Source organism: Idiotropiscis lumnitzeri, chromosome 14 (genome assembly GCF_059441095.1).
Source record: "Idiotropiscis lumnitzeri isolate Australia: NSW breed Sydney's pygmy pipehorse chromosome 14, RoL_Ilum_1.0, whole genome shotgun sequence".
NCBI lineage: Eukaryota > Metazoa > Chordata > Actinopteri > Syngnathiformes > Syngnathidae > Idiotropiscis > Idiotropiscis lumnitzeri.
In genome coordinates this window covers 10,289,239-10,300,189 of record NC_142404.1, presented here as the reverse complement: position 1 = coordinate 10,300,189, position 10,951 = coordinate 10,289,239, and the positions used below count along the sequence as shown (strand labels likewise).

The 10,951-nt window shown below is 41.5% G+C and overlaps 1 protein-coding gene across 2 annotated transcripts; it reads right to left on the bottom strand.

The window, feature by feature from the left end:
- Nucleotides 1-333: 333 nt before the first annotated feature.
- On the bottom strand, nt 334-9,985 carry gja5a (gap junction protein, alpha 5a). Of its 2 annotated transcripts, none has more exons than XM_088314402.1 (2): nt 9,887-9,985; nt 334-1,671 (listed from the first exon to the last, which is right to left on the bottom strand). In XM_088314402.1, exon 2 carries the CDS (start codon nt 1,642-1,644, stop codon nt 526-528), a length of 1,119 nt encoding a protein of 372 aa, XP_088170528.1. In that variant the 5' UTR covers nt 1,645-1,671; nt 9,887-9,985; the 3' UTR covers nt 334-525. The 2 variants fall into 2 exon arrangements, with proteins under 2 accessions (XP_088170528.1, XP_088170529.1); XM_088314403.1 differs by lacking the exon at nt 9,887-9,985 and adding an exon at nt 3,491-3,631.
- Nucleotides 9,986-10,951: the final 966 nt, after the last annotated feature.

Here is a 10,951-nt window from a genome sequence, read left to right as displayed (position 1 = left end):
GGGTCGCGGGCGTAATGCAGCCTATCCCAGTTGTCTTATCGGCAGTAGGCGTGGTACACCCTGAACAGGTTGCCAGGCAATCGCCGAGCACACACAGTTAAACAACAAGACTTAGGGGACAATATAGAGCATTCAATTTACCTACAATGCATTTTTGGGGCATGTGGGAAGAAACCGGATTACCCAGCAAAAGCCCACACAGGCACAGGGAGAACATACAAACTCCAAATAAGAAGGCTGAATACCAAATTTAAACCCTGCACCTCTGAATTGTGAGGCGGACGTGCTATCCAGTCGATCACCGTGCCGCCCAAAAAAATCTTGAATAAATTAAAAAAAAAAAAAAAGTAATAATTTTTCTGAATTTGTCTGTGAGTGAGCTGTTATGCACTTCTGCCCTACTGCACATACAAATAGTCTACAATGGTGCCCAATTTAAAAACATATCAAGTGTTACTGTCAGACGTCCATTCTGTTACCCTGTATGTTGTCTATAGTTCAAAGTGGTTGCTGAAGGTCCCTTGTTTAAATGGCCAGGTCGTCTGGTCTACCTCGCCCACTGCTCTTGCTCGTCTTGCTCAGACGACGTTTGTCCTCAGCGTACCCCAAGTGCATCGGGTGGCAGTTATTGGGCATCCCCTGGGGCGGTGGCGCCCCCTGGTATCTCTGTAGAGCGTCCCCGCCATCCTCCAGGTTGTCCCTGCTGTGATGGCGCTCGGCCGCCAAGTTGGCCGAGTTCTGCTGCAGGGCCATTCTGTTGCTGAAGGGAATGGAGGCCATGGAGGTCAGGGGGTTGACGCAGTGACTGAAGTCGGGAGGCGGGGTGCGCGGGGCAACCTGGCCGTCGGCCTCCAGCGCTGTTGCTGTAACGATAGGCAGGGTACGCCGCGCGGCCTTCCGCTGGACACACGCCCTCAGGCTCTTCCAGCCAAGGTAGTAGAGCTCAAGCACAGACAGTGCGAGGGACACTGCAGCCACCACCAGCATGAAAACAATGAAGATGTTCTTCTCAGTGGGCCGTGACATGTAGCAGTTGACCGGGTTTGGGCAGGGCGATGCCGTGCACAGGTACAGGGCCTTGAGGAACACCCCGTAGATCATGTACTGCACGGCGATGAAGATGATCTCCATGGCGGTGCGGATGAGGATGCTGAGGACGTACGTGTGGAGGAGCGGACCCTTGAGTCGAAGCCGGCTCCGCCCGTCCACCCCGGCCTCCCTCCCACTCTCCCTCCGCTGCAGGTACTCCTTCTCGGCCTCGTCCTCCCCCGATCTGACCTCCCCCTCTTCCGATCTGGCCTCTCTCTCCTCCTGCTCGCGCCGCCTGCGCTTCTCCTCGCCTCGCACTGTGTGCACAGCGTGACCCATGTAGATGAGGGACGGCGTGGACACGAAGACGATCTGCAGCACCCAGTAGCGTATGTGCGCGATGGGGAAGGCGCGGTCATAGCACACGTTGGTGCAGCCGGGCTGCTGCGTGTCACACAGGAAGTCGCTCTGCTCGTCGCCCCACGACGATTCGGCCGCCGTGCCTAGCACCAGGATGCGGAAGATGAAGAGCACGGTGAGCCACACCTTGCCCACCGAGGTGGAGTGCTCCTGGACCTCCTCCAGGACGTTCCCCAAAAAGCTCCAGTCGCCCATCGCGTCTCACGGGCGCCAAGAGCACACCTGAGAGGGATGACAAGTTGGAGGCCATTGAGAATAGGAAGGAGCAGGAAGTGGAGAGAGCTATACAGTAAAGGAACCATTTTTGGTGACTTGGGCATTCAAAATGGCTGCTAAGTATTTATTCATTTGAATGTTACTACCAGACCTGTTCAATGAAGAAAACTCTTAAATAGAATCTGTCTGACCATAATGAAGCATAATATAGTCGGCTAAAAGATCTCAACTATATGTTGAAGGACACAAATTCAAGAACAGTGTGATGGTCTGGGGCTGCTTTGCTTCTTCATGACCTGGATGACTTGCTGTGACTGATGAATCCTGCTCTTTACCTGAAAATCCTGCAGGAGAATATTTTTATTCTTCAATACGAGACCTCTAGATGAAGTGCACTTAGGTGGACAGTGATTCAAACCACAAGCAAGTCAACTTCTGGATGGCTTAAAACCAAAATGAAGGTTTTGGAGTGGACTAGTAAAATTGGGGACTTGAATCTGATTCAAATGTCGGGATGACATGACCTTAAAAAGGAAAAAAAAGAAATTGTTGCTCGATAACCCTCCATTTTTTTCCCCCTTAATAAGTCAAACCACAATTTAAAAATTGTCTTGTATGAGTACTTGGGTTATCATCTATTTACATTCATTTAAAAATTAAAGGGGGGAAAAAAAAACAAAAGAAAAAAAAACTTGAGATGAGGGCAAATACATTGTCACGTTTTTCACGGCACTGTGTATAGTTAAAGTAACGAGAAAAAAAATCACTCATAAAAAAACCCACTTAGAAATTGACAGAAAAAAATACAACAGCAAATGTGTACATGTGAACTAAGGACATTTAAATGGAAAAAAAATATATTTAAACAAAATAAAAATAACTAATTGCTGTACATGTATGCCCAGAAAAATGAAAGACATTTCTAAATTAAAAATAAATAAACCACAACAAAAATATTTCAAGTAATAAGAAAATAAAAATGCAAAATATTCAAATAAATAGCCAAAAATTACACACCCACAACACATAAAAACATGAAAAAGCAGTTTGCTTCCGTCCCTTCAGTTTGCATGTTTTCAATTTTCCCACCTCACTGTTCCAAAAGTTATTTTTCATTGTCAAAACACATCATTTAGTTAATCTAACAAATGGAAAAAGCGCAGTAATGTGTATATGTGTGTGTGTGTGCGTGCACGTGTGTTGATCATCTCCATAAAAATAGCCACACTGCCTGTGAATGGCTTGCGGACTGGACACAGTGGCATGAAAACCATTTTTCCCATCACCACTCTTTGTTGGAGAGGAAGTTCTCAAATCGTGCTAACGTACACAAAGTGCTTGTTTTAAAAACAAATATCCTGCCATATATTTCCAATCGTGCCAAGTCTTATTCCAGCATTTGCATGAGTGACCGACACGAGTGGGTAAAATGCCGCCAGTGGGCAGGTCGAATGTAGAAGAGTTTGTCCTTTGAGTGACACTGTGGATGTGGATGTGGCCTGCAGCGGGCATCCACTCCGTTACCGCAGCTTCTATCTCCTCCTTAGTCCCCAAAATCGTCCTCAACGCTCTCATGTGGATCTCCCCACGAGTGCTTTTTCCACTCCAGCATTAGTGAGAGTTTGGCTCAAACCCAAACATGGCGCCTGCGAGCTGGCAATGACCCTATAAGGCAGCTTTATGAATGACCCCATCATTAAGATGTTCACCTCTGACACGAGCAAACAAGCCCACAGATAAGAGACTTTTACATCCATCCGAAGCTATTACACAACCTGGCAAAGTTCGAGAAAACATCAGATTGGAAATCAACGACGTCGCTTACCGTTTCTCCTCTTTGCGAGCCCCCACTTTCCATTTCTAACACTCCACTGTGTGTTCCGCCCTAGAAGGCTTTGATGGAGCCAGCTGACCACGCTTATGTGCGCGAGAGAGAGAAGGTCTAAACGACCATGACCATGTGTCCACCCTCCCTGCCTCCCTCCCTCCACTCTCGATCAGGCTTATATATGGCAATAAGTGTCGGGCTTTCCATTGCAACATCACACGAGAGGACAAAGGAGGAGTAATAAGGACACTGAAAGAAAATAAACAGTCAATGATTTGAGATAAGGTTGTAATTTTCACGAGGAAGAAAAAAAAGTTGGAGTTACGAGACCAAAAACAGGTACTCAGTCACAACATTTAAAATGTCATATTACTAATAATAAAGGTATGTAGCCGACTATTCAGAAATACGTTTTTACAAGTAAAATCAACTGTTCAAGTCAAAAATATGTGACATTGTATCGTGGATTTGGTGGGAAAATGTGTTATTATTTAGAAAGAAAAGAATCCCTTTTCTCTAAAAAGTCATAATGAAGATGGTGATAAAAATGCAATATAATGAGAAAAGTTTATTTTTGGGGTGGAAAGAATAGTTAACGTGATAATAATAATTCAGTCGAAAAAAAAATGTTAAAAGACATTAATTAAAGGATTTAAAAAACAAAAACAAGTTCAGTTGATATTAATCCCATGGCAGCTTCACAATAGCCTACGACACTAGCCCACAAAAAAGTAGAGCATTAGTTCGCTAATATTTATCCACAATGCTGGACCGTCACTACGGCGGCTTGCATAAAGCTGATGATCTTTACTGGAAGTGAATCACAAAGAAGTCCCGAGTTTGAGGAAGGGAGTGAGAGTCCTCGCGGCACAATAGCAGGAGGTTGCACATGGAAACGGCCATCAAACAACCACCGGACTTTGGTCTTTTTGGACTTTCCAACAATACACATCATTTCCATGAAACTGATTCGTTGATGGAAATCCTTCTCATCTTAGTTACAGACGTACTCTGAAAAATGCGTTTTTCCACTTACGATGCTGTTACCGGTGGAAAAAAAAAAGTCGCCTAAGATTAAAGTGAAAGGGAAAATAATGATAACTTTCATTTTATGGGAATACATTTTAAGAGCAAAAAAATTAACAGGAAAAGACAAACATCTTAAAAGAAAATGTAAACAATATAACAAGATAAAAAGTCAAACTGTTATGAGAAAAGACAAATACCTTGCAATTTTACGAGAATAAAGTCTCAATATTCAAACAAAAAAGTAATAATATGAGGGAAAAAAATCTTTAAAGAAAACTAACTTAGTCGCAATTTAATGATGATAAAGTCTGTTTATACAAAATAAAAGTTGAAACATCAGGATAACGTCTCCATATTTAGGCCAAAAACTTACATTTTATGAAAATGAAGTTAAAATGTTACAAGAATATAGTCACGGAAATTGTCTTCTTATGACAGCAAATGAGTTGAGTGAATCAACAGCGCCCCTGCTGGTTGCTTCAATCACTACACTCCATGATTGGAATCAATTAAAACCATCCGTAGTTTTGATGTGACAATTGGGTAAAAAAAAGGTAATGATTTCTCCAAATACAAAACGAATCAAGGTGGGAGAAGCTTCAAGAGAAATTCAACTGACTTTCCCCTCAACCCTCCCTTCTTCATGTGTTGTGCCATTAATAAGCAGCGATTCATTGCGACGACGAGCCTGTGCAGCATCACCGCTGTCACGTCTATTTACAATGTGCGTTGGCAGGCTAATGGAGACGTAATGGACGACGGGCACTGATACACGGGGGTGCGAGGAACGTCACGTTCAAGTGGCACAAACAAAGACGACGACGGGACCACACGCTTTTTCCACTTGGTTGCACTCTTTGCCGCCTTACAGGGAAGTAACACACTTGTTGGCAATGTTGACGCCACTAATATCCGACATGTTTGGATGGCTTATGCGTGAGATGGGAGCCGATGGAAATGTTCCCCAATGTGCAAGTTTTCCGAGTTACGAGCAGTCAATTGGTTGATTGATTTCCCTTTTTTTTTTTTTTTTTTTTGTGGTTCGGGCTGCGAGACAAAAGATCAAACTTCGGATACGCCGCAGTTTCACTTTCTCATTAAAAAAAATAAAAATAAAAATGGGAAGTGGGTGCACAATAAATCGTGACCACAATATTAGGGGAGAAAAAGAATAATAATGACATTCTTTTTTTTCAAAATTGTTTAGCTCAGCTCCTGAGCGTCATATACGAGCTTGTCCTTCCAAACTAGGTGTCTTCAATCCTGTTCCTCGATGGCTGCTGTCCTCCCTGTTTCCCATTCCTCCCTTCTGCAAGACACCTGATTCAGCTTCTGCAAACATTACTGATGATCTGTTCATTTGAATCAGGTGTGTTGCAGCATGGAGGAACGGAAAACATTCAGGACAGCGGCCCTTGAGAAACAGGATTGAAGACCCTTGTTCTAACCCTTGAGGTATTAGTGGAGATCCTGCTTGTACATTTTCTCGGGGCCTGTTGTAGGACATGTTAAAAGTAAACTTAGCGAGGTCAACCAAGTATTTACAGCGCAATGTGCCTTGAGGACAATTGTGTTATGACTGCATGATGAGTGAGGGCCTGATTTATTTCCCGCATTATTTGACATTCTCTAGAGGGAGCCATGAGGCCACACAGTGCAAAGTATAAGTGGATGGCAGTCATGCAGTAGCCACCACCTTAGATGGGAAAAATCTCATGTCGGCTATACATGCTGTATTTCACATTTATCTGAGGCGTCATGTGCACTTCAACATGAAAGTGATTTTTTAAACTGGACACGCCTCGCGTGGTGTTATTTTAGTCCTGTTTATTTCTGGAACTTTCCATAGTTTTGCGTGAAATGAGATGACCTCAATGTAGCGTCAATCTGGTTGTAAAATATGAAGCTAGCAGCTGATGGTTACTGCCTGCAAATAGAGAATTAAAATGCCACAGTCAAGGAAGCGTTTACCTTTATGTTGCAGCTCTAAAATATAATATGGCAGCAGTGTTGTGACAACGACTTAACTCCTTCGTGTTGATGCTTTGAGATGCGGTGCGCTAAGCCACAGGCGTGCGTGCAATTCAGCGGATGTTTTATATATATATATATATATATATATATATAAAATGCAAAACTTATTTTCTCAAAGACCTAGGACATTTTTGTTCATACATGCAAAGGCCTGTTTCATAAATATTGTTCACAAATATCTGTCAAAAACTGTGTCAGTGAGCACTTCTCCTTTGCTGAGATATATTGTTTTGAGAAACACTAAAAATATCATTTGAGACACATAACGGTCAAGACATTTGGGTATTAAAAGTTTGATTGTGTTGAAATGTTTTTTTCCCCTAATATATATTTTGTTCTTGCTCTTTGATTCATTCTAGACATGTCAATAACTACATAAACAAAAAATATGAGTAAATCCGCCTATTCTATCTATACCTATCCTCCTACCCATATGTGCTTTTCAATATGTATGAACATGGGTAGGAAGAACTCCAACTTATTTAACAGTACCCCTAGTCAAATATTCATTTACTATCCATATCAACAAGGATCCGTTTTCTTTATACGTCTTTTAAATGAATGTTACAAACAACAGGTTACAGGTACAATTATTACTGTTTGAATGAGAACAACTCAATAATTCAAATACTTATGTCATTAAAATACATTGATTTTCAAAAGGAAATGTGTCTCTATGTTAATCATCAAATGATATGAAAATGACCGACATATGTTTTTACTAAACGCACTTAATTTTACATTCCTCATAATAGAAAAGATCAAAGCTGTCATTTCACAACAATAAATCATAAACATGAGAAAAGCCAAAATACAGGAAATTCTCATAATATTCTAAAAATCATAACGTGAGAAATAACTTAAAAATATAAAAGTTACAATTTTGCTGCACTATAATAAGTCATGTTACACAATTCCATTTTTTGGATAGCAGTGAAAAATATTGCAATTTTTTTTAAGGACAAATGATTAATTTCAATAAAATCAATTAATTCTACTAACTCGGTCTTTTCTTAAGCAAACATCATTTGAAGTCATTTAAACGAGGAAAAAATGATTTGTTTTCTAAATAAATTGAGTTACACGCTTGGTGGTGGTACCATTGTTTATTATTAACCCTTGACGCGTGCTGGGAATGATTCCCAGTGTGTACGCGCTGCAGCTGTTTAGCAGCTCGGCCGCAGGGGTGGCGAGCATATTTCAGACACCAGTGCCAAGACGGCCGTCCAGGATGAGTGTGTTTAACTTCAGTTGCCCGGTGGCGCCGTCACTTAAACGTAGTTTAGTGAGCTACGCACCGCCGTAAGACGACCCCCCCCCCACCCCCACCCCCACCGCCGGCTGCGCTGAGTCACCTGTTGGCATCACACGCTAGGCCGGCGGCGTATGTATATCAGTCACATCAGCGTGGGCCTGCTTCCTTACATGGCCGCCTGGCTTGTCACGAGCTGTACACACACCACAACGATTTCCTGGTGAGATATTGATTAGCAGTGGACGACGCCTAAGTGGTGTTTGTGTTGGGCCTTACTTGGTGACTGGATGGAATAATTCAAATGGATCTGCGTGCAACGTTGCGGCAATCAATCACGAAAAATGTTGAAACTACTTTGGCTTATGAATGTCCCAAATTATGCATGCTTCCTTTTTCTCACCTCTGTTATGATTGCATGCCATCGGAGATGAGCTTGACAGATTTGAGCCTTTCTCGCTCGTGGAAACACAAAGAAAAACATTCAACGACGCAGTTCATGTGCATTTTCCTATGTTGTGAGAGTACCCTGAATGCACCACGTTGCTTGCGCAGCAAGCGAGAGACCTTATGTGATTGTATACTCCCTGAGCGTGCTTTGAACTGAACTTTATTGTAAAAATAAACACAATAAAACAATTGCACACATTGTATATTTAAATCCACCACGTGCTTCATTTTTCACACGTTGTTAACGCTAATGCTAAAGTCAATGTAAAATCCCATTGACATGCTAATAGAAAAATTAGCATTGATTTCGGGAGTGATATTACTTCAAATAATGAATATTCACACACAAACGCTGTAGGAACACAAACATACAAGTACGGTAATATAAAGGGCAAGCTATAAAAATTTTTTACCTAGGCTTGTAGTGAATGAAAAGAGCTCAATCACAACTCTTATCTCATCGTAATGTGTCTTCCACGTATGCACCATGCTGCCCTTAAGAGGCCAACGAGTTATAAAGTAGATTTTAAAGTTGTGGTTCACGGATTCTAGTCACTTTTGTTGTACGACACGCCCCTTTTGAGCTGCGTGCCTTCAGCGATGCTAAGCTAATATCGTTGCGTTCCATTACCTTAGATGGGACTGTCGTGCCTGCCAACATGGATGCCACGTCGACACGTCTGACAATCTGCTCTAGTCTATTGTTTATCGATTCCAACAGCGGCACTGTCAAAATAATCAATGAATTAAATGTACAATATTTTCTTGATACAGAAATAAAATATGGTCTTCGTTTGAAAACTATTTTTGTAAACACTACAGTATTCTCCTAAGGTTATAATTTTGTAAATATATATAAAAAAGGCACCACAAATATAATTTGGCAAAAAAAAAATCATTAATGTTTCATAATATTCATGCTATATACTGAACACATGCTTTTCAATAAATTTGAATGCAGTATGGGGGAAAACTCCCATTTATTTCAGTAGTATAATTTCAAAAAGTATAACCTCTATGCTTCTGTATACACCTTCAGTACACTGCACAATGTTTTTTTTTTTTTTAATAATTACAATTTTCATTATATCCTACAGTTAATGGAAACTCGCCATCTCAACTCAGTCAAATATTATTTTAGGTACTCCTACTAAACCACAGAATAAACCATAAAACACATTCTATTTTAACTTAGCACTTCGGGAGAAGCAGACCTTGAAAAAAATCATTGCAGAGTCGCATACCAAATAAACCATTCAAGCTTTAAAAAAAAAAAAAGTATTCATTAATGCTGATATTAACGTATCCTTTTTGGAAAAGGCAAACATGAAAATTGAGTCGTACCGACACTTTCTGAGTAAAAAATGTAAACAGCGCTCACAATATAGAAGGTTTCCTCAACAAATTCCCAAGTGTGATTATGTTTTTGAATAAAACAAATCCTCCATTGTAAAAATTCTCCCTCGAACATCATGAGTAGAGTCAGCACTGAATGGCAATGTGTAATATTGTTGACTTTCGTTCATTTATCTCGTCTTTAGTTTAATTTGAAGTGCATAACGAAAGTGAGATTCAAACATTGATTGATTGATTGCTCCGTTTGCATCCTTGTAACCTGTTGGCCTTACCTGTTGCCGTCTTAGAAACGTATTCCTCAGGAGGCTTCTTACTTATCCTCCTTAATCGTGGCCGCTTTCCTCCTCCTTCTTCGTTAGCGTTTGTCGTCCCGGCACCAAAGTCTTCTTCCTCACAGGGGGTATAAGAAGAAAAAGCAAGGGAGGGGGCATCACACCCACTCACCCAGTGGCCCCCCTAAAGCCCACCCTCTCTTCTTTGCTTCTCTCCTCCTCTTCCTTCGGCCTTTACATCCCCACTCCCCTTGTTTGCCTCGGCACCCTTTTCTACTTCCATCCCTGGTGCTCTATTTTCTGCTGGGAAGCTTTCTGCCGGCAACAGAAGGGGAAGTGGGATTGTTTTCTGGGATTAATGGCAATTCCGCTTCCACGGTGGCCTTCCATAGTGAACGTGCTTCGTGTTGAGTTGTGAGGTCACAGGTGGGACTTAAAAATGGGCCCATATTTTGTGGGCCTGTACAAATATATGTTTGGCCCAGTTGTGCCTTTTGGAAAATTCAGCCCCCCCAAAGGCAGTTTTCACATAATAACAAATTTGGTAGTTGTCAAGATTTATTGATTGATTTGAAAGAGATGGCTAACAATAAATTGATTAATTTTGGTTGTTGTGCGCTGAGCGAGATGGCCGATTTTAATGATTTGTCAGAAAATTCGGGGAAAGACCCCCAAGCAGCGGGGTTCCCGTTAGAAAATCCAATTATGTAGGCGCGTCTATCATGTGTGGAAACCCATGAAAGTCGAGGCCTACAGGCTGCTCAAGCAGTTTTGATGGATTCTTTGTCTCATAATTACACAAAACGCGTACGGTGCATACAAATCACCTGCAGTAATAAAGTCGTTTGTTAAGTAGTAGGTCTGCTGAAAAAGCTATCCAAACATGCCTGTTACGTTACGAGCGAAATGTTTAAAATAAAATTTCTTTCAGACTCTGATGATTAATAAAATATTTTTTTGTTCAGTCTCTCTGTGCGGACCGTTACCGACCCGGTGGGGGGGTCATCAACATATCACAATACTCCTTTGTAATGGCCCAAAACTTATTTCTTTTTTGTTAGTGGC